The 27,295-nt window shown below is 45.8% G+C and overlaps 1 protein-coding gene across 5 annotated transcripts in view; it reads right to left on the bottom strand.

Moving 5' to 3' along the window:
* Nucleotides 1–27,295, bottom strand: part of ITPR2 (inositol 1,4,5-trisphosphate receptor type 2) — a 665,265-nt gene that overhangs the window by 215,894 nt on the left and 422,076 nt on the right. For all 5 annotated transcript variants that reach the window (XM_033951965.1, XM_033951964.1, XM_033951968.1 and 2 more), the window contains one exon: nucleotides 12,543–12,730. In XM_033951965.1, coding sequence (XP_033807856.1) covers nucleotides 12,543–12,730 — 188 coding nt within the window. The remainder of the gene's footprint in view (nucleotides 1–12,542; nucleotides 12,731–27,295) is intronic.

Consider the following 27,295-nt stretch of genomic DNA (forward strand, 5'->3'; position numbering starts at 1 on the left):
ATCTTTCTCTAGAACAGCAAGCAGAATTATGGTATAATGTTTTAGAGAAAGGGATTGATAAATTTGTACCTTAGAAAAGATTTGGTGGGAAGAGAGGGGGACATTCAAAGTGGATTTTTTTTTTTTTTTTTTAGCTCAATCATTTTTATTGAAGATTTAATATTTAAATCTTCAATAAAAGTGGATTTGATATAATCCCTGGAATAAGTTTACACAGGAAACCCAATGCATCATGTCACAACCCCAGCCTTAAGGCTAAGCTTGTGCCAGGTAAATCTCCTCATAATCCAACCCTTACCCTGAAAAGGGCTAACCAGTGTGACAGCTTAAACTCAGACAGACAGATAGGGTCTGAGTTCCAATTGAACCACCAGGTTACAGAACCCTGGGGAGGGGAAGATGAGTGGAAGAACAGCTTGGAGCAGCAGGAGGTGCCTTACAAAAAAGGACAGCCTAAGAGGCAGGCTCAGAGCTCAGGTAATGCACAACTGCTGGGTCCAATTAAGGCCCAAAGGAAAACTCAGCAGAAGCAGCAGGTTGCCCTTCCCCCTCACAGGTTAGGGCGTGGCCAGCTCAGTGCTTTAGAAGCTGAGCTCAGAAAGGCCAAATCAGTCTACCCTGGGCCAGCCCAGGAAGGAGGCTCGAGGGACTGGTCTCCTGATTCCACACAAAGCCAGGACATTGAAATGTTAGATGTAGCTCCTGTCCCTGAAGCCAGCCAGACAGCTAGCCCGGATGCCATGGAGTTTATGGACATTGCCATGGAACCGGAAGAAATATTCATGGATGAAAGCTAAGTGAAATTGCTTGACCTTTTTTTTTGTATGCTTTGAATCTTGAAGTTTTCTTTTTGAACTGCCTGGAAGCACAAGTCTGGGACCAAGTGAGCTGTGCTAGGCTCACCGCTGTAGGTGTGCCTGATTTTTGGGACATTGTATGTAGTGTGGTTTTTTCCTTGGCATTTCTACTTTTTGCCTTTTTGCTGCTTGTGTGGGGCTAGATTGCTGATTGGGTGAAGGGGTAGTAGAGTGGGGAGAATCCACACAAGATCCTTAGGGTGGGATTGTGGGGCCAATTGTGGCAAATTTATTTAAAGTGGATTCAGCTACTCCCCTCCCCCACCAGCGTGTTAAGGTTGGTTGGGAAAGGCCTGTTACAAGCCAGGCCTAGGCAACGCAGGCTACAAGTTTTAAGCAGCATTGTGAAGGTCTCTTATGAAACTGGAAAGTTTTGGTAGCCTTATTTTTTTGCCCTGTCTGGACTGTGGGACTAATAGGGCAGTGCTACTATGAACTATTTGATCACTTACCTGCTTGTACCTGCAAGGAAGGTGTGGGCTATGTTTTAGAGGCCTGGATTTTATGTTCATGTTTTCTTTTGGAGTTCAAAGACTTAGCTCTGGCAAAGTGCTACTTAAGCAATAAAGTGAGACTCAAGTTTGGTAAAACTTTATTGTTCCTGACAAACTGTTCTTTTTCTTTATTCTATTGATAAGTACCAGCAGGACCTTCAACATCCTTTGAAGGCGCATTAAGATCGGTCGTTGCTAAGCCCTGGTCGGTGGCCAGTTTCAAAGCCCGGCACCGGCAGGCTCACAATCAGCACTTAACTTTAAAAAAGAAAACTATGATAACATGAGGAGAATGGTAAAAAAAGAAACATAGAGGTGCAGGTGCAAAGTTCCGGAACTTGGAGGCTGGATGGTGGCTGGCTGACAGTTGAGCTCCCTCCTTTTAAACAACACTTCTTCATCTATTTAATTATTAAAAACACCAGCAGGAGTTCCTGGGGAGAGTTGAGCATGGGAGCCCTTACTCCGCCCCTCTCCCAGACCAGCGGGGGACCCGAATTTAAAAATCTAAAGCGCCAACGGCGCACAGCCTTTACCGGACCCCCTCCAGCCACCAGCAGGAGTTCCTGGGGAGAGTTGAGCGTGGGAGCCCTTGCTCCGCCCCTTTCCCAGACCAACGGGGGACCCAAATTTAAAAAATCTAAAGCGCCAACGGCGCACAGCCTTTACCGGACCCCCTCCAGCCACCAGCAGGAGTTCCTGGGGAGAGTTGAGCGTGGGAGCCCTTGCTCCGCCCCTCTCCCAGACCAGCGGGGGACCCAAATTTAAAAATCTAAAGCGCCAACGGCGCACAGCCTTTACCGGACCCCCTCCAGCCACCAGCAGGAGTTCCTGGGGAGAGTTGAGCGTAGGAGCCCATGCTCCGCTCCTCTCCCAGACCAGCGGTGGACCCGGATTTAAAAATCTAAAGCGCCAACGGTGCACAGCCTTTACCGGACCCTCTCCAGCCACCAGCAGGAGTTCCTAGGGAGAGTTGAGCGTGGGAGCCCTTGCTCCGCCCCTTTCCCAGACCAACGGGGGACCCAAATTTAAAAAATCTAGAGCGCCAACGGCGCACAGCCTTTACCGGACCCCCTCCAGCCACCAGCAGGAGTTCCTGGGGAGAGTTGAGCGTGGGAGCCCTTGCTCCGCCCCCTCTCCCAGACCAGCGGGGGACCCGAATTTAAAAAATCTAAAGCGCCAACGGCGCACAGCCTTTACCGGACCCCCTCCAGCCACCAGCAGGAGTTCCTGGGGAGAGTTGCTCCGCCCCAAAGCCCTGAAACTCTCATCGCTCTCCTCAGAAGCAGCTCCCTGTCTTCGAGGCTGCTCCTCTCTTCGGCCTGGTGACTTCGGGCAGCGTGGGAGCCCTGCTCCGCCCCGAATTCCCCAAAAGGACCGAGTTTTCTTCAAGAGCAGCACCTCTGCCATCGGGTGCTGCTCCTCACTCCAACCGCCACTTCGGGCCGCGTGGGAGCCGTTGCTCCGCCCCCGAAGTCCAGAGACTCTCATCGCTCTCCTCAGAAGCAGCTCCCTGCCTTCGGGGCTGCTCCTCTCTTCGGCCCGGTGACTTCGGGCAGCGTGGGAGCCCTGCTCCGCCCCCGAATTCCTTCACTCTGGCCTCTTATCCTCCTTCTCTGCTCCCTCACAAACACTTCCCACTCCCAAAAACCTCTTCCCAAACCCGATGCTACATTCCCCAATAACATCTGTCCTGGGCTCAGAATTCCCATGCTAGTATCCACCAGACCCCATCATTTCAAAAAGTACCGAGGTGCAAACATCTCCTCCCTAAAACCTGTTCCCCCAGCAAACCTGCCCATCCTTACCTCTGACTCTCTCACCCCAGTCCCTACTCTCTATTGTAATGCCAGGTCCGTCAGAAATAAGACCCAAATAGTAAAAGATTTACATGAGGATTTTGATCCGGATTTTTTGTGCATCACTGAATCATGGATCGAAAAAGATGACTTACTCACACAAAATGAACTCTGTCCCCAGGCTACCACGGTCTTTTCTCTCCTAGATTTAATCGAAAAGGAGGAGGTCTAGCCCTTCTCTACAAATCATTCTTTAATGTTGAGCTCTTAGAAAAGGGTAGTCACTTCTCCCTGGAATTCATGCTAGCCTCAATAAACGACGAACTTCGCCCCCACCCATTAGGCATCCTGCTCCTTTACCGTCCACCCAACCCCTGGAATAAATCCTCTGACTTTGTTCTTGAGACCATAACAAAGGCCTATCTAAAATTCCAAAGACTACTGATCATAGGTGACATAAACCTTCACCTAGACGACAACACCAACAATGACTCAACTGAGTTCAAAGACTTCCTCACCTCCTTAGGCTTCACTGCTTCCCCGCCCACCTCTACCCATGAAAAGGGGCACTCCATTGACATCATTAGCTTTCTGGACCTGACTGAGCATAAAACTTCCACAGATATGACCCGTTGGGAACATGTACCCTGGTCGGATCACCTCCTAGGCTCTTTCTGCCTCCCTGTCTTCATGCCAGCCCTTGATACCCCAACCCGTGCCACAAACTCCATCACCTACCGCAAAAAGATCTCAAATGAACTATTCTGGTCCCAGTTTCTCAACAAACTCCCTCCCCTTCCCACTCACACGAACCCTGACTCAATCTGGCATAACTGGGTGACTCTTTCCGAATCCACGTACCGTGCCCTTGCCCCTCTAACCACTAAACCCATCTCCTATTCTCACAAGGCTCCCTGGTACCTCCCTTACCACAGAGAATTAAAACAGAAATGTCGGGCCCTGGAACGGAGATGGAAAAAATCAAAATTTCCCCTAGATAAGCAATCCAGGAGAGAAAACATCAAATCCTACAACTCCGTACTAAAAAAAGCTAGGAAGAATTATTATGGAGACAAAATCTCCAGGTCAAAAAACCAAAACAGTACACTGTTCCACATCTGGTGGAACCTTACTTCTAAAAATGACTCTGCCCCCTCCCATCTCCAAATGACCTAGCCAAATTTTTCAACGAGAAGATCACTACCATAAAGAGCTCGTTTCCCTCAGCTATCTCCTACAACTCTCTCCCCCTGAAAGACTCCGACGCTATCCCTGCCGACAGATCATGGACTACATTCGAACTTGTATCCGAGACCCAGATCTCTAAACTTTGCCTCAAACTTAAATCCTGCAAGTGCATCCTAGATCCCTTCCCATCCTACCTTTACGAAAAAATCCCTACACAGGCCATCTCTTCCCTTACTAACCTCATAAACAAAGTCTTACTATCGGGCCTGTTCTCCACCGAAATGGGACACATTGCCTTATCCACTCTTCTGAAAAAACCCGATCTTGACCCTTCCTCACCATCGAACTATCGCCCCATAGCAAACATCCCTCTTTTAACAAAACTTCTAGAGACCATAGTCGCCACTCAGCTTTCCTCTTACCTAGAGAGATTCTCCATTCTCCAACACTACCAATACGGATTTAGGCCTAATTTCAGCACCGAGTCCCTCCTAGTTTCCCTAATCTCAAAGGTGCAACAACTACACGCCCGAAACAAATTTGCTGTTCTCCTACAGTTTGATCTCTCCGCGGCTTTCGACGTCGTGCATCACGACATACTAATCTACCAACTTTCCGAGATTGGGATAGACTCTTCTGTCCTAAAGTGGTTATCAAACTTCCTTCGCGATCGTTCCTACATTGTCAACACAAACGGCTCCAAATCCGCTTCATGGACACCATCCTGTGGTGTTCCACAGGGCTCTCCCCTATCCCCTATTCTCTTCAACATATATATGACCTCCCTGAAGCTCCTTAAACTATCCCCCCTTGAATCAATTTACACATATGCAGACGATATCCTCATTCTCCTCGAAACAGATCCAAACCTTACAAGCCTCCAAGAGAACATCACATCATGCATAATGAGACTTCATGCCTGGTCCCTCTCAGTACAGATGAAATTAAATGAATCAAAAACAAAATTACTCTGGCTCGGCCCAAAATTAGCTCACCTGCCCGCCCTCTTCACCCTACCCACAGGCCCTGCTCTATACCTTGAGTTCTCAAGCAAGGTCCTTGGCATCACTATCGATTCCTCCGTTTCCCTCAACGATCACCTGAATTCCCTGGCAAAATCTTGTTTTTTCAACCTCCACATGCTGAGGAAAGTTAGATCCTATTTTCACCAAAAGCATTTCACCGTCCTTGTACAATCCATCATCCTATCCAAACTCGATTATTGTAACGCCATCTACTTAGGCCTAACGAAAAAAAGTCTTCGCAGACTCCAGCTTATCCAGAACACTGCGGCTAAGCTGATTTTTGCTAAACGCAAATATGACCACGTCTCCCCTCTACTTACCAATCTTCACTGGCTCCAAGTACTTTCCAGAATTCATTTCAAATGCTCCTGCCTGGCTTTCAAGATCATTCATGGCATCCTTCCGCCCCTAATCCCTCTATCCTTCCTCGCCCTGACACCAACTACCACCAGATCTGCCCACAGACATAAACTATTCTTCCCCTCTCTACACGGCATCCTCCACGCAGGTAAACTGGGTAGATCCCTCCTCTCCAAAATCACCGGCCTCTGGAACGACCTCACTGTCCCGCTGCGGAACCTGGACTCCCTCCAACTATTCCGAAAACAACTGAAAACCTGGCTTTTCTCTAGCATATAATAATCTCTTCTCCTGATTACATCCCCTCTTTTTATGCTTTGTAAACTCTTTCTCTTCTCTCTTCCCATATTTTTTAAACTCTGTAAACCGTGTCGAGCTCCACTTCAGTGGAGAAGATGCGGTATATAAACCTAAGGCTTAGTTTAGTTTAGTCATAAATATACATCAGGAATGGATGTTATTCAAAAATACCATCCTGTACTAAAAAAGGAGGAAGGAAGACCAAATGGCAACCAGTGTGGTTAATGAGTGAGGTGAAGGAAGCTATTAAAGCTAAAAGAGAATCCTTAAGAAAGGATCAGACTTAAAATAATTATAGACAACACAATGAATATCAAGTCAAATGTAAGGAGCTAATAAGGAGGGCAAAGCAAGAACTTGAAAAGAAGATTGTGCTGGAAGCAAAAACACACAGTAAAAACATTTTTAGGTATATTAAAAGCAAGAAGCTAGGAAGAAAATCGGTTGGATCGCTAGATGACCAAGGGATAAAAGGGGCTTTCAGGGAAGATAAGGCCATAGTGGAGAGATTAAATGAATTCTTTGCCTTGGTCTTCACCGAGCAGGATGTGGGGGAGCTACTGGTGCCAGAAATGGTATTCAATTCTGATAATAAGATAAACGCAGACAAATCTCTGTAACACTGAATGATGTAATGGGTCAATTTAACAAACTGAACAGTAGCAAATCGCTTGGCTGGATGGTATACATTCTCGAATGCTGATAGACTTGAATAATGAACTTGCAGAGCTATTGTTAGCAATTTGTAATTTTTCTTTAAAATCTACCATGACTGTAGGGTGGCCAACATGACGCTGATTTTTAAAAAAGGTTCCAGAGGTGATCTGGGAAATTATAGACTCATGTGTCTGACGTCGGTGCCCAGCAAAATGGTAGAGACTATTATAAAGAACAAAATGACAGAACGTTTACATAAGCATGGATTAAGGAGAGAAAGCCAACATGGAGTTAGTCAAGGGAAATCTTGCCTCACCAATCTACTGCATTTCGTTGAAGGGCTGAATGAACATGTGGATAAAGGTCAGCCAGTTGATATTGTGTATTTGGATTTTCAAAAGGCACTTGACAAATTACCTCATGAAAGACTTCTGAGGAAATTAGAAAGTCATGGGATAGGAGGGACCTGAGATTGAACTCCTCACGTGTGACTATGCTCTTGTAGGGGACCCCAGGAATGGAATCTCCTACCTTTGTACATCAGAAAGCAATGTAATCTTGCTGGGTTTAAGAGGCATTTATTTTGTCATATGAAGTATGGGTATTAAGATCGTTGTTTAGGTGTAAGCGCTAGTTGATTGTGTGATTGTTTTATATGTAATTTTTATTAAGTATGTTTATATTTGTGAGCCGCTTTGGGAAAAGTGGGTTATAAATAAAATAACATAATATTAATTTTTAAAAGTCCTATTGTGGATTAAGAACTGGATGAAAGACAGAAAACAGAGAAAGTAGGTTTAAATGGTCAATAGTCTCAATGGAGAAAGGTAAATAGTGGGGTCTTAGAAGTGCCGGTAGATGCATAGTAGCCATCTTTATGTGGGCAGCACCGAGTACATAGTAGTGCCATTAGAAACCCAGTCCTTGAAATTCCCTGATTCAGTCATCTGGTGAAATACTGGCCATCATTGGTTGGGCTAGGAGTTCTTGCTGCCATACACGTTGAAAGTTTCCGTTTTGAATCACCTGCTTTACTTGAACATGATTTGTCTGATTAAGAACATCTGAATTTGTAAACCAGAGGTTTTTATGCCTATAAAGTTAACAGCCCTCTTGAGTTAGAGGAGGGTTTCCTTCCTGACAGGATTCTGAGGCTTTTCCTCTGTAGAGCCAATACAATTAAGAGATAGAAGTTCCATTTATTTTCACATTTATATTTCACAACTATTTTTGGAATCTGTTGTAAATAGTGGGGTTCCCCAGGGGGTCTGTGCTGGGACTATTCTTTTTAACAGATTTATCAATGATCTAGATGGGAATAACTAGTGAGATAATAAAATTTGCTGATGACACAAAGTTGTTAAATCGAAAGAGGATTGTGAAAAATTGCAAGAGGACATTGTGAGACTGGGCGAATGGGCATCAAAATGGCAAATGACATTTAATGTGAGCAAGTGCAAAGTGATGCATGTAGGAAAGAGGAACCTGAACTATAGCTATGTGATGCTGGGTTCTATGTTAGGAGTCACTGCCCAGGAAAAGGAACTAAATGTCATTGTTGAAGATACTTTGAAACCCTCAGCTCAATGTGCGGCGGCTAAGAAAGCAAATATAACGTTAGAAATTATCAGGAAAGGAAATTAAAACAAAGATGAAAATGTATAATGCCTTTGCATTGCTCTATGGTACAGCCACACTTCAAAAATTGTGTGCAATTCTGGTCACTGTATCTCAAAAAAGATATCGCAGAATTAGAAAAGGTACAGAGAAGGGCGCCGAAAATGATAAAAGGAATGGCATGACATTCTATGAGGAAAGGCTAAAGTGGCTAGGGCTCTTCAGCTTAGAGAAGAGATTACGCGGGGTGATATAATAGGGGTCTATAAAACACTGAGTGGAGTGGAAAGGATAGATGTGAATCACTTGTTCATTCTTTCAAAAAAATACTAGAACTAGGGGGCTTGCAATGAAGATACTAAGTAGTAGATTTAAAATAAACTGGAGAAAATATTTCTTCACACATCGTGTAATTAAACTCTGTAATTTGTTGCTGCAGAATGTGGTGAAATCAGTTAGTTTAGTGGGGTTTATAAAAGGTTTGGATAATTTCCTAAAAGAGAAAGTCCACAGGCCATTATTGAGATGAGTTGGGGAAATCCACTGCTTATTCCTAGGATAAGCAGCATAAAATCTGTTTTACTACTTGGTATCTAGCTAGGTACTTGGGACCTGTGTTGGTCACTGTTGGAAACAGAATTCTGGACTTGATGGACCTTCGGTCTGTCTCAGTATGGCAATTATGTTCTTATGGCTTGAACCTTTGGAAAAGGCAAGTATATAGACATGAGCGACACTGGAGGAAAGAGAGTACACTAGAGGCAAAAATGAGATGTGCAGTGAACCGTAGTTATTACGGAGAAGTGATACAAAAGGCTAAATGCTCATATTACTCTATATTAATTCAACAAGACATTTGTCTAGCTAGAAAGCTGTTTATTATAGTGGATTCTGTAACAAATGGTGTTCAGAAATTACTTCCTATAAAATCTGATGAGGATTACTTGGAAGATTATTTTTGTAATAAAGTAAAAATACTTTGTGTTTGGCCAGAGGATCAGGAAAAGCTGGATAATTTTTCTGAAAAAAGAACAATTAGTATATATATATATATATATATATATATATATATATATATATATATATATATATATATATATATATACATACATTTAGCCTTTTGTATCACTTCTCCGTAATAACTACGGTTCACTGCACATCTCATTTTTGCCTCTAGTGTACTCTCTTTCCTCCAGTGTCGCTCATGTCTATATACTTGCCTTTTCCAAAGGTTCAAGCCATAAGAACATAATTGCCATACTGAGACAGACCGAAGGTCCATCAAGTCCAGAATTCTGTGGTACCTTGGATTACGAGCTTAAGGCCTGAGAATTCACGTTGGACGTGCTCAAGGCCCAGCACCGGAGGCAGGTTTTCGGGCACCGGCACAGCACAGCACAGGACATGCTGGTGCAGGTGCGGAGGCTACATCAAAGTAAGAAGAGGGTTTGGGTGGGTTGGGGGGACCTCAGGTCGTGGCGGTGGGTGGGGGTGCCCGATGGCGGCGGGGGATGCTGGATTGCGGTGGGGAGGGTGCCGGTTCGCAGGGGGGGCGCTCGCAAATCGAAACGCACTCGGTTTACGAGGCACCAAGTTTGCAAATGTTTTGCTCGTCTTGTAAAACACTCGCAAACCGGTGCACTCGTAAACCGAGGTACCACTGTATATAAATAAATAACTGATCCACTACCAACCTTTCAATTAACTTTGCATTCAACATTAAATTTGAAATAGGCCTTTAAACCTCCAGTCGCAAGGAATCGACAACTAATTTTTTTTAGTACTGGACACACTGCTGCTTGAGGTTTAAAGGCCTATTTCAAATTAAATGTTGAATGCAAAGTTAACTGAAAGGTTGGTAGAGGATCATTTAGTGGAGTATATAGCTACTAATGAGAGATTACATCCTAGACAAACAGGTTATTGTGCAGGTTATAACACTGAAACCATATTGTTGGAGGTATTGAAAGAATTTAAAGGATGGTTGGATAAAGGGGAGGTAGTTTTGGTGGTTTCATTATACCTGTTAGCATTTGATGGAGTCGATGTTGATTTACTGTTTATATCAATTGAGGCAGCTGGGGGTGGGGGGATGGAATTAGCTTGGCTGGCAAGTTTTTTTGCATCAACGTACATTTTTGGTAGTAGGTGAGGCAAATAGATCTACCCTTAAAAGTTTAAGTCGAGGGGTTCTACAAGGATCCTCATTATCTCCAATTTTATTTAATATGTACTTACATTTTTTATTAGATCACATTCAGGCATATGGGTTCAGTCCCTTTAGATATACTGATGATCTACTACTGGTGTGGCATACTAGACAGATAGCTTTGGATTATTCCCCTTTACAGCAGTGTTTAGAAGATTGGATGAAAATATACCATATGTGTTTCAGTTTGGAGAAGACTATGGCAGCTTGGTTTTATAATGGGCAGGAACCGCCTTTAACGTCAGTATGTCTCCTTGGGAGGTCAATTTCTATTGAAGTTTCCTTTAGGTATTTAGGTGTCCTATTTGATGCAACATTAACATTCACAGATCATGTGAAAAATACAGTGAGGCAAGTTTTTTCATCCTGCACAAATTAAAAGCCGTGCAGGATGTAATAGAGGTTCATTTTTCACTCTAGTGCATTCACTATTTATGTCTAAACTAGATTAAGCAAATGTTATTTTAGCTGGTCTCTCCTAGTGAAACTTGAGAAAGTTTCAAACTTTACAAAACGTGGCTGTGCGGTTGGTAGGCAGAGGGGTAGGTATGAGCATGCCACCCCTCTGCTAATTGAACATCATTGGCTTCCAGTATACTATCGTATATGGTTTAAGATTTTGGTCATTTTATATAAAGTTCTAAAAATGGGATTGCCCTGTACATTGGCTAAATTGATCACATCCATTGGTTCATCCCACATATGGCATTTCAGTCAGGTTTCTCTGCTTCAGGATCCAGCAGTGAAGGAGGCACACTTGACCAGTACTCACAATACAACATAATTTTATTTGGCCCCAACTCTGTGGAATGGTTTACCCCAGGATTTAAAGGAATTCTCTACAGTCCGCCTTAGAAAGCATCTGAAGGCCCATTTTTTCAGTTGGCTTTGAGGGTTGAATTATTAGAAATATGACATAGTGAAGGGACTCCTGTGAAGACAGAGAATAAGTATTTCTTTTTTTTAAGTAATTATTATTATCTTGGGGAATGTATGTTTTGTGGTGGGTGCTTTGGTGGGTTTGTTCTTTCATTATTGTAATTCTTTTCTGGGAGGTTTTATTTGTTTTAATGTTTATCCCTGCTAAATGAGCTTGGACTTAATAGCGGTATATTAAGTAAAATAAACTTGTAACTTACATGTACAAGTGAACTCTTACCTTTGCAAACCCTGGTAGTCTGTACCTTTTACATGTGCAAATGACACATAAATGTGGACACCTAGTTAGAGAAATTGTCCTTCACACGTGCTGCCATCCAAAAACTAGGAATTACTCAGGCAGCAAGATAAAACAGCCAGTATTCAGTGTTTATTTCTATCAGCAAGATGTCTATGTATACTACTACTACTACTACTAATTATTTCTATAACGCTACCAGATGAACGCAGTGCTATACTGAGTCACAAAGTGTAAGAAAACAGTCCCTGCTCAAAAGAGCTTACAATCTAAACAGGCAAGACAGACAAACAAGATGTCAGATACAGTTAAGGGGAACGGTTAATCAGCTGGCTGGGTTGGAGGGCTGAGAGGAGTTCAGGACAATCAAGCCATTGTGACATCACTGATGAGGTTAGCTCTTATTGGTGGAAGAGCCATTATGACATCAGAAGCTCAGCTCTGCTTCCCAAAGACAAACAGGATGTCATGGATACAGTTAAGGGGAACAGTTAATCATCTGGCCGGGTTGGAAGGCAGAGGAGTAGGGTTAAGGATACCCTTACTACATTATCAGCTAACTAAATGCAGAGCACTGCTGAACAAATGTATAACTTAAAATGTCTAAATTAGTCATTTTGTGAGACATCATGCTCAATATCAGGCCTATAGTATAGGGATTAAGCAGGTTTCTGACAAAGAAGAGGACAGCAACACCCAAAATTAACAAAAAATTGGATTCTGAGACTACTACCATATTTGATTTTCTCATACTTGCTACTGATTTTTAAATTTACTAAGATGGCTAAAAAATTAGCACAAGAGACCAACACTATTTACATATGCAACCGTTTTAAACAAAATAAATGATTAATCATACCTGTATTTGGGTATTTCCACCTTCAAGTAAGGCAATGCCTAGCAAGATTCCTTCAGAAAAAATCCGATCATTTTTGGTGCTCATTATAACATCTATAACTAGTTCTGATGCCCCTTCTTTGTCCAGAAGGCATTGAATATCAGACATGGATACTCCTGCTTTATCTGAGTCTTGCCCTGAGAAACCACCTGTATGGACGACAAACATGCATTTGATAAGTTAGACTATCATTATCCATAGTTACTTGAAAATGAGTAAAGCATTTATGATATTATACAGGAAGATCATCTGGCATCTAGTGATCTTTGAATGGCATGGCTCAGTATTAGGATGAATATGGAAAGGACTCGTTCAAAAGTGGGGGTCCTAGAATTCAGGAAGAAAAAAAGAATGGGACTGCAGAAAAAGTGAAGTTACTCACCTGTAGCAGGTGTTATCTGAAGAAAGGACAGGTATTCTTACACTTGGGTGACATCACTCTGATGGAGCCCAATGCAAACGCTGCCCAGTGCACTGTATCTTTAAGAGGTTTTTGGCAGTGGCCCCATTATGCATGCATGAGTGCTTTCCTGCTTGGGACCCTCAGTTTAATGCAATAGCTAAAGATTTAAAAAAAGTGCATGCCAGGGGGTAGGTGATAAGAATCAAGGAAGACTCCTTTCTTTTTTTTAATAGATCAGGGGATGGGAAGGTGCCAGGTTGAAGCATCCTTTTTCTGAGTAATGGTCAGGGGTTGGAATATAAATTTTATCCACAGTAGCTCTGTAAACTCAGATTAACAAAGGCTACAGAAGAGGGCACTGCAAATAAATCCTGAATACGCTCTGCAGATGAATAGCAAGTGTTTATTGTCACACAAGCAATACCTGTTTCCTCATAGGTAAAGGGAAAGATTATACTTTTTCAACCAACAGGAATAAAATAAGGTTCTGAGTTACAGGAACAAAAATAGGCTTCCTTTGGCTAGCAGCTGCCACGCCTCAAACACAAGGTTAGCAGCCTTATTTCTTTCGGCCAGGGCTGGTTTTAGCCAGACGCTGGAATTAAGTTCATAACTCCACAACAGTGGCTTACCTCAGCCCAGCAGTGTAGAAAAAGTTTAGAATATCAGGATAGAACCATCTTCTTCTCTCTTTTCTTGCTGGGCTCTCTACTTCCTCTGGGACCTCCCCAAATGATTCCAGCCTAGGGCAGAAGTAGTCCTCTCCATCTGAGTTCTGCCCCTCTGACTCAGTACTGAGCTGCAAAACTTAGGCATTCTGGGATAGGTAGTTCCCAAAGATTTTCCTACCGCCCCCTGCTGCCCAGTGGGACAACTGCAGCCTTAACAAGGTAAATCCTTTAATTTCTCTCATACCCTCCCCCTCAGCTCAACCCTAATATTGCTGAAGGGTTGTCGGGTAAGATTTGCCTCTTTGTGGATGATACCAAAATTTGCAATAGAGCAGACACGCTGGATGGTGTGAATAACATGAAGAAAGACCTGGCGAAGCTTGAAGAACGGTCTGAAATTTTGCAGCTAAAATTTAATGCTAAGACATGCAAGGTCATGCATTTGGGCTGCAAAAACCCGAGGGAATGGTACAATTTAGGGGGTGAAGAACTTATGTGCACGACGGAAGAGTGGGACTTGGGTGTGATTGTATGTGATGATCTTAAGGTGGCCAAACAGGTTGAAAAGGTGATGGCGAAAGCTAGAAGGATGCTAGGTTGCATAGGGAGAGGTGTGGCCAGTAGGAAAAAGTAGGTATTGATGCCTTGGTATATAACTCTGGTGAGACCTCATTTAGAATATTGTATACAATTCTGAAGGCCACACCTTCAAAAAGATATAAATATGATGGAGGCAGTCCAGAGGAAGGCTACTAACATGGTGATAAGGCATATGGGGCCAGACTTAAAGATCTCAATCTGTATACTTTGGAGGAAAGGTGAGAAAGGGGAGATATGATAGAGTCGTTTAAACATCTACGTAATATTAATGTGCATGAGTCGAGTCTTTTTCATTTGAAAGGAAACTCTGCAACAAGAGGACATAGGATGAAGTTAAGAGGTGATAGGCTCCGGAGTAATCTGAGAAAATACTTTTTTTATGGAAAGGGTGGTAGATGAGTGGAATATAAGAACATAAGAATTACCGCTGCTAGGTCAGACCAGTGGTCCATCGTGCCCAGCAGCCTGCTCACGTGGTGGCTCTCTGGTCAAAGACCAGCGCCCTGAGACTAGCCTTACCTGAGTACGTTCCAGTTCAGCAGGAACTTGTCTAACTTTATCTTGAATCCCTGGAGGGTGTTTTCCCCTATGACAAGACTCCAGAAGAGCGTTCCAGTTTTCTACCACTCTCTGGGTAAAGAACTTCCGTACATTCGTACGGAATCTATCCCCCTTTCAATTTTAGAGAGTGCCTTCTCGTTCTCCCTACCTTGGAGAGGGTGAACAACCTGTCCTTGTCTACTAAGACTATTCTCTTCAGTACATTAAATGTTTAGATCGTGTCCCCTCTCAATCTCCTCTGTTCGAGGGAGAAAAGGCCCAGTTTTTCTAATCTTTCACTGTACGGCAACTCCTCCAGCCCCTTAACCATCTTAGTTGCTCTTCTCTGGACCCTTTCGAGTAGTACTGTGTGCTTCTTCATGTACGGCGACCAGTGCTGGACACAGTACTCCAGGTGAGGGCGTAACATGGCCCGGTACAGCGGCATGATAACCTTCTCCGATCTGTTCATGATCCCCTTCTTTATCATTCCTAGCATTCTGTTTGCCCTTTTCACTGCCACCGCACATTGCACGGACAGCTTCATCGACTTGTCGATCATAACTCCCAAGTCTCTTTCCTGGGAGGTCTCTCCAAGTACTGCCCCGGACATCCTGTATTCATGCATGACATTTTTGTTACCTACATGCAACAGTCTCCCAGAAGAGGTGGTGGAAACAGAGACTGTGTCTGAATTCAAGAGGGCCTGGGATAGGCACATGGGATCTCTCGGAGACAGAAAGGTATAATGGTTACTGTGGATGGGCAGACTAGATGGACCATTTGGCCTTTATCTGCCATCATGTTTCTATGAGTGCATGTTAGGGAAATGGATGATGGCACTCATTTCTAAGGTCATCCAGGGCTCCCCCCGCCCCCCTCCCTCATCCCTCATGGAATCTTTGGGACTGCCCCAGGACCACTATCACACATTCAAGCATATCATGCATTCTCCTCCGCATCCACACTGAAACAGGGCAGAGTAAGTAAAGTAACCAGTGAGCCTAGCCACACCAGTGGTCTTGGATAGTCCAAGTTTCTGGTCCAAAGATTGGTAATCCAGCTGTGAAATGTCACCTTCAGTTTCCAATTCTGCCCCAGAACTTCCTTCATTGAATGCCTGGTCTCCTTGCTGGGCTTCTCATCATCACGGGATTGTCTATAGGTTCAATCTCCCCATTGTGACCTCTCTCCTGGGTTGGCTATGCCTGCAGTGCAAGTACTGTGTTCTCCGTCACTGTCAGCTACTGTGCCAATGCCCTATTCTTCTCAGTCAGCCTGAGACAGTCTTGCTGGGCAGCTCCCTCTCTTTTACTGGTTCCTTTCTTGTGGAGACTCAACTCGTTTACTAGATTCAGGAGTCTGGACCCCTCTTGCAAGGCCTTCTTCCATTGCTCTTCAGCCAGCTGGTTGAGTTTTTTTGTCTTTTCCCCTTCCAGAAGTAGCTCCGTTAGCTCCGTTACCTGCTTTCGTAGAGTTGCATTGACAGATGCCAAGGAGGTTGCTTGTCTCTGCACCAGAGTAACCTCTTCTGCCTTTTGTTGCAGACTGGCTCTCAACTCTGCAATTATCAGCTCTTAGTCACTGGGATGGACCAGGATGTCCTACATCTATTACCTGCGGGGATTTGGCAGCTTCGGTCTCCTCCTATGGAAAATCTTCGGAACAGGCTCAGTCTCACCTTCTATGGAATCCACAGCTAGCTGAGACTCACTAGATCCAAGCTCTAAGAAATACCGTCCCGAGATAACTGGGTAGGGAAGGCAGGGCAAAACTGCTGCTTTCAGTTGGGCTTACCCTATGAGTTTTGATAGGGACCCGGGCTGGGCAGTGATCGAAAAGGCAGGCTGAGACTTTCCCCGTGACTCTGATAATGTCATATAGGGTATCTGCTATATAGTCTATTCCTGCCAGCACAAGCTAAGGCAGGGGATCAGAGTCTGTCAGACTCTGGCTTCTTAGCCTAGAATGAAAGGCACATGCCAACAAGGAGGGAAAAGCCTCAAACTGCTTCCAGAAGATCAAACCTACTCTGCAGTACTTTTAAAACCACCCACCCTCGCTAGGTAGGGAAGTGCATTTGGTCACCTGGGCTACCAGGGAGTCCTCCTTTGACACAGCAAACATGTTGGAATTCCTGATCCATTGGATACAGTTAAGCCATGGTTTTAGCCACCCTTAGGAATCCTTTAGGGGTCTCCCAGGGCTCTGTGATTATTATAATAATAATAATAATAATAACTTTATTTTTGTATACCGCAATACCACAAAACAGTTCAAAGCGGTTTACAGGTTAAGAGACTGTACATTTACAGCGAAGTTACAGTATATCAGAAAACAGTTCAGATCAAATTATGCAATGCAGGTGCAGAGAATAATTAACAATTATATGGTATAAACCAGTGAACAATTACAAAATGATCCAATAATTGTTGCATGGGGGGTGCAACCGGGGAGGGGAAGGGTAGGGAGGGAGGCGAGGTTGGGATTATTAGTTTGGTAGGGGGGGCGGGGGTTAGAGGAATTTATCAAAGAGGTATGTTTTGAGAGATTTCCTGAAGGATTGATAAGTTGGGGCAAGAGAGATGAGAGTGGACAAGCAGTCATTCCATTTGCCAGCTTGGAAAGAGAGGGTCTTGTCGAAGAATCTTTTGTATATGCATCCTTTTCGGGAGGGGTAGGCAAACAGGTGGGCATTGCGTGTACGGTTAGAGCCTGGGAAGGCGAAGTGGCATGACAGATATATCGGGGCTGAGCCAGTTAGGGTTTTGAAGCAGAGGCAGGCGAATTTGAAGATGATCCTTGCTTTGAACGGTAGCCAGTGAAGTTTTCTATAGAAAGGGCTGGTATGGTCTGACTTTTTGAGCCCGTAGATGAGGCGGACGGTGGTGTTCTGGATAAGTCGTAATCGTTTAATGGTTTTCTTGTAGGAGCCCAGATATATGATGTTGCAGTAATCCAGGGAGTTTAGGATTAGGGATTGGACCAGCAAACTGAAGGTGGGGAAATCAAAGTAATGTTTGATGGAACGGAGTTTCCAAAGGGTGGAAAAGCATTTTTTGACCTGGGTATTAGTGTGATCTTCTAAAGTGAGGCATCGGTCCAAGATGACTCCGAGGATTTTTATAGTGAAGTTGATTGGATACGTTAAACCATTAAGTTGCAGGGTGGTGGACGATAGTTTGTGGTTGGGACTTGCAAGGAAGAACTTAGTTTTTTCTGGGTTAAGTTTCAGTTTGAAGCATGTGGTCCAGTTTTCTACCATGGTGAGGACAGTTGAGATGTATTGTTCTGTCTCATGTGACAGTGAGGTGATGGGTATGATGATTGTAATGTCATCTGCGTAAATATAGGATTTCAGGTTACGGTTCGATAACATGTGTCCCAGTGATGCCATGTAGATATTGAATAGTGACGGAGATAGGGGGGAGCCTTGGGGGACTCCGCAGGGGTTGCTCCATGTATGGGAGAAGGTTCCGTCATTATGGACTTGGTAGGTTCGGTTTTTTAGGAAGCCTGTGAGCCAGGTTAGTACTTGTCCGGAAATGCCAATGGAGTCGAGGCAACTAATCAGAATGTCATGGTCTACTAGGTCGAAGGCACTGCTGAGGTCAAACTGGAGTAACAGTGCGCTGTTTCCCAGTGAGAATAGTTGGAGGAGGTGATTGGTTAGTGAGGCTAGAACGGTTTCCGTACTGTAATTAGTGCAGAATCCAGACTGGGAGTCGTGCAGGATGTTAAATTTCTCTAGGTATGACGTGAGATTGTAATTGACAAGTCCTTCCATGATTTTTAGGAAGAGAGGAATATTGGCGATGGGTCTGTAGTTGGAGGTTACAGAGGGAGAACATAAGAACATAAGCGTTGCCTCTGCCGGGTCAGACCAGGGGTCCATCGTGCCCGGCAGTCCGCTCCCGCGGCGGCCCCCCAGGTCCATGACCTGAAAGTGTTCCCTACCTAACCTAAAATATCCATACCCTATTCGCTCAATGTCCTGTAAGGTAAACCTCTATATGTACCCTGTTATCCCCTTTGCTTCCAGGAAATCATCCAGTCCCTTTTTGAACCCCAGAATTGTACTCTGTCCTATCACCTCTCCGGGAAGCGCGTTCCAGGTGTCCACCACCCTCTGAGTGAAGAAGAACCTCCTTGCATTCGTTATGAATCTGTCTCCTCTCAGTTTTTCTGAATGACCTCTTGTTTTAGTTGTCCCTGCTAGTCTAAAGAATTTGTCCCTCTCCACCTTCTCTATGCCTTTCATGATTTTATAAGTTTCTATCATGTCCTCTCTCAGTCTCCGCTTCTCCAGGGTAAAGAGCCCCAGCCTGTCCAACCGTTCGGCATATGAAAGGTTCTCCATACCCTTTATCATCCTCGTTGCCCTCCTCTGGACCCTCTCGAGTATTGCCATGTCCTTCTTGAGGTATGGCGACCAGTATTGGACGCAGTATTCCAGATGTGGGCGCACCATTGCTCGATACAGTGGCAGGATAACTTCTTTTGTTCTGGTAGTGATACCTTTTTTGATAATGCCCAACATTCTGTTCGCTTTTTTTGAGGCCGCTGCACATTGTGCCGCCTGCTTCATTGTGTTATCCACCAATACCCCCAGATCTTTTTCTTGGCTGCTTTCCCCGAGCTGTACATGGAGTTCCCCTTCCCTATGTGCAAGACCTTACATTTCTCCACATTGAAGCTCATCTGCCATTTTTTTGCCCACTCACTCAGTTTGTTCAGGTCGCTCTGCAGTTCTTTGCATTCCTCAACAGTTCTGGCCCTGCTGGAGAGTTTTGTGTCATCCGCGAACTTGATAACTTCGCACTTTGTCCCCGTTTCTAGATCATTAATAAATATATTGAACAGCAATGGTCCCAGCACTGACCCTTGCGGAACACCACTTGTGACCCCTATCCAGTCAGAGTAGTGCCCCTTTACTCCTACCCTCTGTTTCCTGTCCGCCAGCCAATTTTTGATCCATCTGTACACATTCCCTTCCACCCCGTGACTCCACAGTTTCTTCAGTAAGCATTCATGGGGCACCTTGTCGAAGGCTTTTTGGAAATCTAGATATATAATGTCTACTGGGTCACCTTGGTCCAATTGCTTACTTATCCCCTCAAAGAAATGCAGTAGATTTGTCTGGCATGATCGGCCTTTACAGAAACCATGCTGGCTTGATCTCATCAGATTATTTTTTTCTATATGCTCATTGATACCTTTCCTGATCATTGATTCGACCATCTTCCCCGGAACAGAGGTTAAGCTCACCGGTCTGTAGTTTCCCGGGTCGCCTCTCAATCCTTTTTGGAAGATCGGTGTAACATTCGCTATCTTCCAGGCCTCCGGGATTACCCCTGTTCTCAAGGACAGGTTGCAAATATGCTGCAGTAACTCTGCTGTTTCATCTCTGAGCTCTTTCAGTATTCTCGGGTGGATCCCGTCTGGGCCCGGAGCTTTGTCCGTTCTTAATCTATCTATCTGCCTGAGAACGTTTTCGAGGCTTACCTCCATGCATGATAATTTCCCCTCTTGGTCTCCCCTGAAGATTTTTTCCGGTTCTGGCACACTGGATGTGTCCTCTATTGTAAAGACCGACGAGAAGAACTTGTTTAGCCTACCAGCCACCTCTTTTTCCTCTTTCACCACTCCCTTCCGGTCACCCTCATCCAGGGGCCCCACCTCCTCCCTCGCTGGCTGTTTCCCTTTCACATATCGGAAAAATGGTTTGAAATTTCTTGCTTCCTTTGCTAGTCTCTCCTCATACTCTTTCTTGGCTTTCCTGACTACTCGGTGACATTCTTTTTGTTGCTTCCTGTGCTCTCTCCAGTTTCCTTCAGTTTTGTCCTTTTTCCACTTCTGAAATGATTTTTTCTTGTCTCCTATCACTTTCTTTACTTCACTGGTTATCCATGCAGGGTCCTTTGTCTGATTCTTCTTGGAACCTTTCCTAAATCTTGGTATATATAGGTTTTGTGCCTTGTTTACTGTGTCCTTGAATAGGGACCAGGCTTGCTCCACAGTCCGAGTTTCCTTGGAGCTGTTTTTGAGCTTCTTTCTCACCATTTGTCTCATGGCATCATAGTTCCCTTTCTTGAAGTTAAATGATGTTGCCTTGGTTCTCTTTCCCATAGGTAGTCCTACTTGCACTTTGAACTGAATCATGTTGTGGTCACTGGTTCCTAGTGGTCCTATGATCTCCACATCCTTCGCGGGGCCTTTCAGCCCATTGAGGATCAGATCCAGAGTCGCTGATCCTCTTGTTGGTGCCTCGACTAGTTGTTCCATGAAGCAGTCCTGGGCTGCTTCCAGGATCTCCGTTTCCCTTGCACATTTTGAATTTCCAAGACACCAGTCTATCCCAGGATAGTTGAAATCTCCCATAACTATGGTGTTTGGGTTCTTGCATTCCCTTCTCAGCTCGGCTACCATTTCTGTATCTTCAGCTTCAGTTTGCCCAGGTGGACGGTAGAACAGTCCCATCTTTATCTCGGATCCGTTGCTTCCTGGTACTTTGATCCACAATGACTCCAGTTGGGCATTTGTCTCTGCTGTGTCCACAGTGGTTGAGTGGATGGTATCCCTTATGTATAGTGCTATTCCTCCCCCCTTCTGGTACGTCCTGTCTTTTCGGTAGAGTTTGTATCCTGGCAGTACTATGTCCCATTTGTTTTCCTCGTTCCACCATGTTTCCGTGATCCCTATGATGTCTAGTTTCTCCTTATTGGCCATGACTTCTAGTTCCCCCATTTTGTTCTTTAGGCTCCTTGCATTTGTATACATGCAGTTCAAGTCTTGGCATTTTCCCTTCCTTTCTATTTTACCTTGCATTTCATGCTTCATTCTGTCCCCTTCCTGGCCTGTCAACTCCTGAGTATTGTCTCTTTTGTCCTCTCTTTGTGGTAGATTCCTATTGCCTTCCCCTTGTGGCGTGTTCCTATTGTCCTCCTCTTGTTCTTTCTCATCATCCAATCCCGTTTTGACTTCCCCTTCCGGTATGTTCATCCTTTCCCCCTCTCGCTTCATCTGACTCCCTTGTTTGCTCATAGTCTGTTGCTTGCCACTTGTGTCTTCCCCAAAATCTTTCCCCTCAGTACCCTCACTGGGTACTGTTTCCCGAACCATCGATACCAGGTCGACTGTCGGCTTTCCCCTTCTACTTAGTTTAAAGCTTGCTCTATCGCTCTTCTGACGTTATTTGCTAGTTGTCTAGTTCCCGCCTTGCTCAGGTGTAGACCATCCTTCTTGAAAAGCTTGTTCTTTCCCCAGAACGTTGTCCAGTTCCTCACGAAGAGAAATCCCTCTTCCTCACACCATTTTCTCATCCATGCGTTAATTGATTGTAGCTCCATCTGCCTCTTCGTTTCTGCCCTCGGTACTGGCAGGATCTCTGAGAAGGCTATCCTCTGGGTCCTCATCTTCAGTTTCCTTCCTAAGATCTTGAATTGTTCAGTCAGTGCATTCCTGCTGTATTCCCTCCTGGTGACATCGTTCGTCCCGACGTGGACTATCACTGCTGTCTCTTCCGTCTCTGCTCCTTCCAGGATTCTCTCAATCTTGTCAACGATGTCCTTTGTTCTTGCTCCTAAGAGACAGGTCACTAGCCGATCCTCTCTCCCTCCTGCTATGTGACTGTCAACGTGCCTCAGGATTGAGTCTCCCACCAGGATTGCAGATTTCCCTTCTTTCAGCCTCCATGTCGGTCGCAGGTCTGTGTCCTTGGTGTTCTTTGTTTCTTCCAGCAAGGTTCCTCCGTGGGTATCCTCTACCTTGGTGTCAGATGTTTCTTGTCCTCTGCTCTGTGTGTCTTCCTCATTTCCGTGCTCCTGTTCTTCCACTCTCCTGTAGGCATCCTCAATGAACCTCTCGAGCTCCCTGACTTGTTCCTCGATGCACTCCTCTCGCATGGGGTCTTCGGCTGTCTGGAAGGGGGCTTCAGAGATGTAGAGTCCCTCCAGCTCCTGGATCCTGAGCTTCAGTCGACTGACTTCGCTCTTCAAGCTTTCCAGTTCCTGGCATCGTCTGCACACATATGACTGCTGCCCGGAGGGGAGGTAGTCATACATGTGGCAGTCCGTGCAGTACACTGGGAAGCTCATCCTTCGGGTTCCTTCCGCTTCCATATTTGTCCGCTCTCTAGGAGTCCTGTTGCTCTTTGCTAGTGTGTTCACTCCTGTGCCTGGCTCTTCCTTACCTTCTTCGTCTTTCGCTTCCTTTTACTTATGCACTTGTGCTATTTGCCCCTTGCTTACCCTCTGTGGCTGCCTTTTCCTTTAGCTCGTGTTCTCTCTTTTCTTGTCCTGCTGAGCTTGTTACTGCTGTCTCTGTGTATGTGTGTGCGCTACCTTCTTAGCCTGCTTCTACCCTGTCTTCAGTGCCTTCTTGCCTGTTGTTCCTTTGATGTGTGGTCCTTCCTGGGCCTATTCCTTCCTTCTTTTCTGTGTTTGCTTCCCTCTTACTTGTGTGTGTGCGTGTATGTGTATACTTCCTTACCTTGCTGTCTTCCTTTCTTGGAGTCCTTGGATGTAGTGACCTGGCCTGCCCTTCTTGAGGCCCTTCGCAAAGGCGCTCTCGCTAAGGCGAGCGCCTTTTCCGCTCGCCTTCGCCGCGCGCCGAACGGCTGGGCGCCGTTGGCTCCCCTCCTCTTAAGGGTGAGTCCGGCCTCTGGCTCCGCTGGTGACGCGGTGCGGGTGGGCGGAGCTTACTCTCGCCGCTGCCCGCCCTCGCCGCCGCTACCTTCTCTGTCTCAGCCCTCCTGGCTAACTCTCTCCGCCGCTGCAACAAGCCTCCACGCGGCTTGTGCTGCCTTCGCGCCGCAGCTCCCCTCCTCTTAAGGGTGAGTCCGGCCTCTGGCTCCGCTGGTGATGCGGTGCGGGTGGGCGGAGCTTACTCTCGCCGCTGCCCGCCCTCGCCGCCGCTACCTTCTCTGTCTCAGCCCTCCTGGCTAACTCTCTCCACCGCTGCAACAAGCCTCCACGCGGCTTGTGCTGCCTTCGCGCCGCAGCTCCCCTCCTCTTAAGGGTGAGTCCGGCCTCTGGCTCCGCTGGTGATGCGGTGCGGGTGGGCGGAGCTTACTCTCGCCACTGCCCGCCCTCGCCGCCGCTACCTTCTCTGTCTCAGCCCTCCTGGCTAACTCTCTTCGCCGCTGCAACAAGCCTCCACGCGGCTTGTGCTGCCTTCGCGCCACAGCTCCCCTCCTCTTAAGGGTGAGTCCGGCCTCTGGCTCCGCTGGTGACGCGGTGTGGGTGGGCGGAGCTTACTCTCGCCGCTGCCCGCCCTCGCCGCCGCTACCTTCTCTGTCTCAGCCCTCCTGGCTAACTCTCTCCACCGCTGCAACAAGCCTCCACGCGGCTTGTGCTGCCTTCGCGCCGCAGCTCCCCTCCTCTTAAGGGTGAGTCCGGCCTCTGGCTCCGCTGGTGATGCGGTGCGGGTGGGCGGAGCTTACTCTCGCCGCTGCCCGCCCTCGCCGCCGCTACCTTCTCTGTCTCAGCCCTCCTGGCTAACTCTCTCCACCGCTGCAACAAGCCTCCACGCGGCTTTGGGGTTTTTGATTATTGGAGATACGAGGATGTGTCCAAGTTCCAGTGGGAAGTGGCCAGTTGACATGCACAGGGTGATCCAATTGAAGAGTTCCACTTTGAAGGGGAGGGGGCAGTTTTCATGATGGATGGAGGGCAGTTATCTAGTAGACAGTTGGATTTCGAATATTTTGAGTATAGCTTGAGAAATAGGTTCCAGTCTGGGTTTTTGAAGTGAGTCCAGGTCATGTCAGCCGGTGAGCCATCATTTTCTAGAGAGGGTGGATGGATATATGGGTAAGTGCTAGTTGTTGTGAGCGTTGTTTTCAAGTTGGGAATTTTGTTGGCGAAGTAGTCCGCTAGGTTTGTTGGGGAGGGTGGTAGATCGGTGGGGGAGCTTTTATGTGGGACGGTGTCAAATAAAGACCCTCATATGTCCAGGTGCCACAAAATGATGTAGGCTGAGCTCGGATCATGCTCAGAAGAGAACACTGGGAAGACGGGGTTTGTGGAGGGTCTATTTTCAGTTCTTTGAAGGACTCGATAATAATTTCCATTAGGGCTGAGGATTTAAATTGTCAGCGGACTGAGGGATCTTCTCCTTGATCTACAGCCAATCACTCCTGGTCCTCTGAAATGGAGGCTGCTTCACCCATCAGGAAAGCCTCACTTTGGGTCCTCTTGAGTCCCTGTCTGAAGGATCATCATGATTCAGAATAGCCTCTGCTTTCAAAGGAGGAAGCGCTCTGAGACTCCAATGAGTCTGCACACTGGTCAGTCGCTCACGGACTTGACTAGTGGATTTCAGCCATATGCATAAGCCTGCCAGAGGAGATTAATGAACTCTGGGGTAAAAGCTTGAGGAGGCAAGTCTCCTTGTCCTTTAGGGTGGAGAAGGCATCTTTTCTTGAGTTGCAAAGCTTCTGCATCCTGATGATGTACAGAGCTGTTGTCCTGGAATTCTAAAAATTTTTTGTTCTCCCTGACAGAACCGTCTGCCATTCTACAACCATAGTGGCCTGTAGAAGGGCTAAGCCCGAAGCTCCTGCCCTTCCTTCCCATGCTACGCAGCACGTGGCACAAGGGCACTCTTCAGCTACCCATCCAGTGCACATAAGGCATGATATTGGGGGTATTAAGGTTTGAGGACTCTATCCCTACCAATTTTGACACAAAATGATGGGTTTTAAGGGAGTTTTAGAATTTAGAAAAAAATTGGGAAATTCAAGATGGACACTGCAGTGTTTTGGCACAAAAAATGGCTTTAAAATGCTTAAGAACTGACCAAAAATAAATAAAAATAGGATTTAAAGGGGGGGGGGGAAATGCTATAGCTGCAGAAACAGTTAAAACATAGTTTTAAAGACACCACACTCCTGATTTTCCACATAGGCTGTCACAGTCTGCACTCACATGTACAGGGGAAAAGGTGTTAGAGCCTGCTTCACCTCCTTGAAAGAGTAGCTGGATCTGGAGGGATTTTCTGCCTCAATCCACCAGTCAGCTATCACATCGAGATCTTCAGGCTTCCAGTTGGATCTCAGTCGGACTAAACCTCCGCCTCCCAGGTCATGATGAACTTTGAAAGGAGAAGAGGGGGTTAAACTGCAGCTGGCACCATGAGCGCCCTGAAGGATACTATTGATACCTAACAGCCTGCGCTCAAGTGCCTGATTAAGTCAAGGAAGCAAATGCTGAGGGCCCAGCTATTGCTTCCTTGACTTGAGCTCCACAAATATTCAGCAGACTGGCTGAAAAGGTCCCCAAAGGAACATCTGCCAGCTGCAGACAGAGTCTACTCCTCTCCAAGCAGGCACAGCTGGTCCTGGAGCCATGTAAAACCCACAAACCATTGAAAAAGACTGCAAAAAAATAAAGAAATAAAGGGAGAAGATCAGACCACCACCTTCATGCTCGCCTGCAGATGGAAGAACTGAAGGGAGCAGCAGAGACTGGAGAGAAGAAGATGAAAAACTATGATTGACATCTTCTGCAGTAGGCTCGCGAGCATGCATGGATAACCCTATGGTTCAGCATACCATTCCTATTGCATTGGAATGTGAGTTACAGTCAGATACAGCAGGTATTTTCCTGTCCCCGGAGAGCTTATTATGTGTTTTATTTTCTACCATGAATATCCTCTATACTGAATTTTTGCAAACTTTAGCCTCCTAACATGAAGAAATGTAGGTCAGGCACTCAGCATATTTAGAAACATTGCTCTTCACAATAATAAGCATAGCTAATAAAATCCACAAAGAATCATACTAAAGAAGATGTAAGAGATCTACCTAAACCGGAAATGATTTTCAAGGTTGATGATGTGGTAGAAGGAACTGAAAGAAATCTCGGTGAATCTGGAAGATGTACTAAGCTACATTGACAAGTTAAAAAGTGATAAATCGCCTGGACCGGATGGTATACATCCCAGGGAATACATCGGCCAAAAAGGAAAACATACAGGAGAATCTCCTGAGGCCACAACTACACCAGAGCTTCGAGTCCCGCACTGCTAGGCTCGGATCTTTAACTGAAGAAGTGATCCGCTTTCTTGTTTCTTGCCATGGCCATGAGGTTGAAGCGGGGCCGTGTCCAGTGCCTCACTATCGCTTGGAACGCCTCTGGGGATAGGGCCCACTTGCCCAGATCCGGAGTCTGCCTGCTGAGTTAGTCTGCTTGAACGTGTTCTACTCCCACCACATGCGCTGCTGTCAGTGCTAGGAGATGACGGTCTTCCCAAAGAAAAAGAATGCGGGCTTTCTGAGCCAGAGGAGTGCTCTTTGTCCCTCCCTGGTGATTTACCTAGGTTACTGCTATCGCATTGTAGAAGACCTGGACTGCTCGGCCCTCCAGAGTCTTCTTCAATCTTAACAGAGCTAGTCAAATGGCTCTGAGCTTCAACCAGTTGATTGACCATTTTCGATGCATCCACCATGTAATCCGTCCCTGCCTCCCCCAAAAAGTTGAGGTGAGGTAACAACCACC

This window comes from Geotrypetes seraphini, chromosome 7 (assembly GCF_902459505.1).
Source record: "Geotrypetes seraphini chromosome 7, aGeoSer1.1, whole genome shotgun sequence".
NCBI lineage: Eukaryota > Metazoa > Chordata > Amphibia > Gymnophiona > Dermophiidae > Geotrypetes > Geotrypetes seraphini.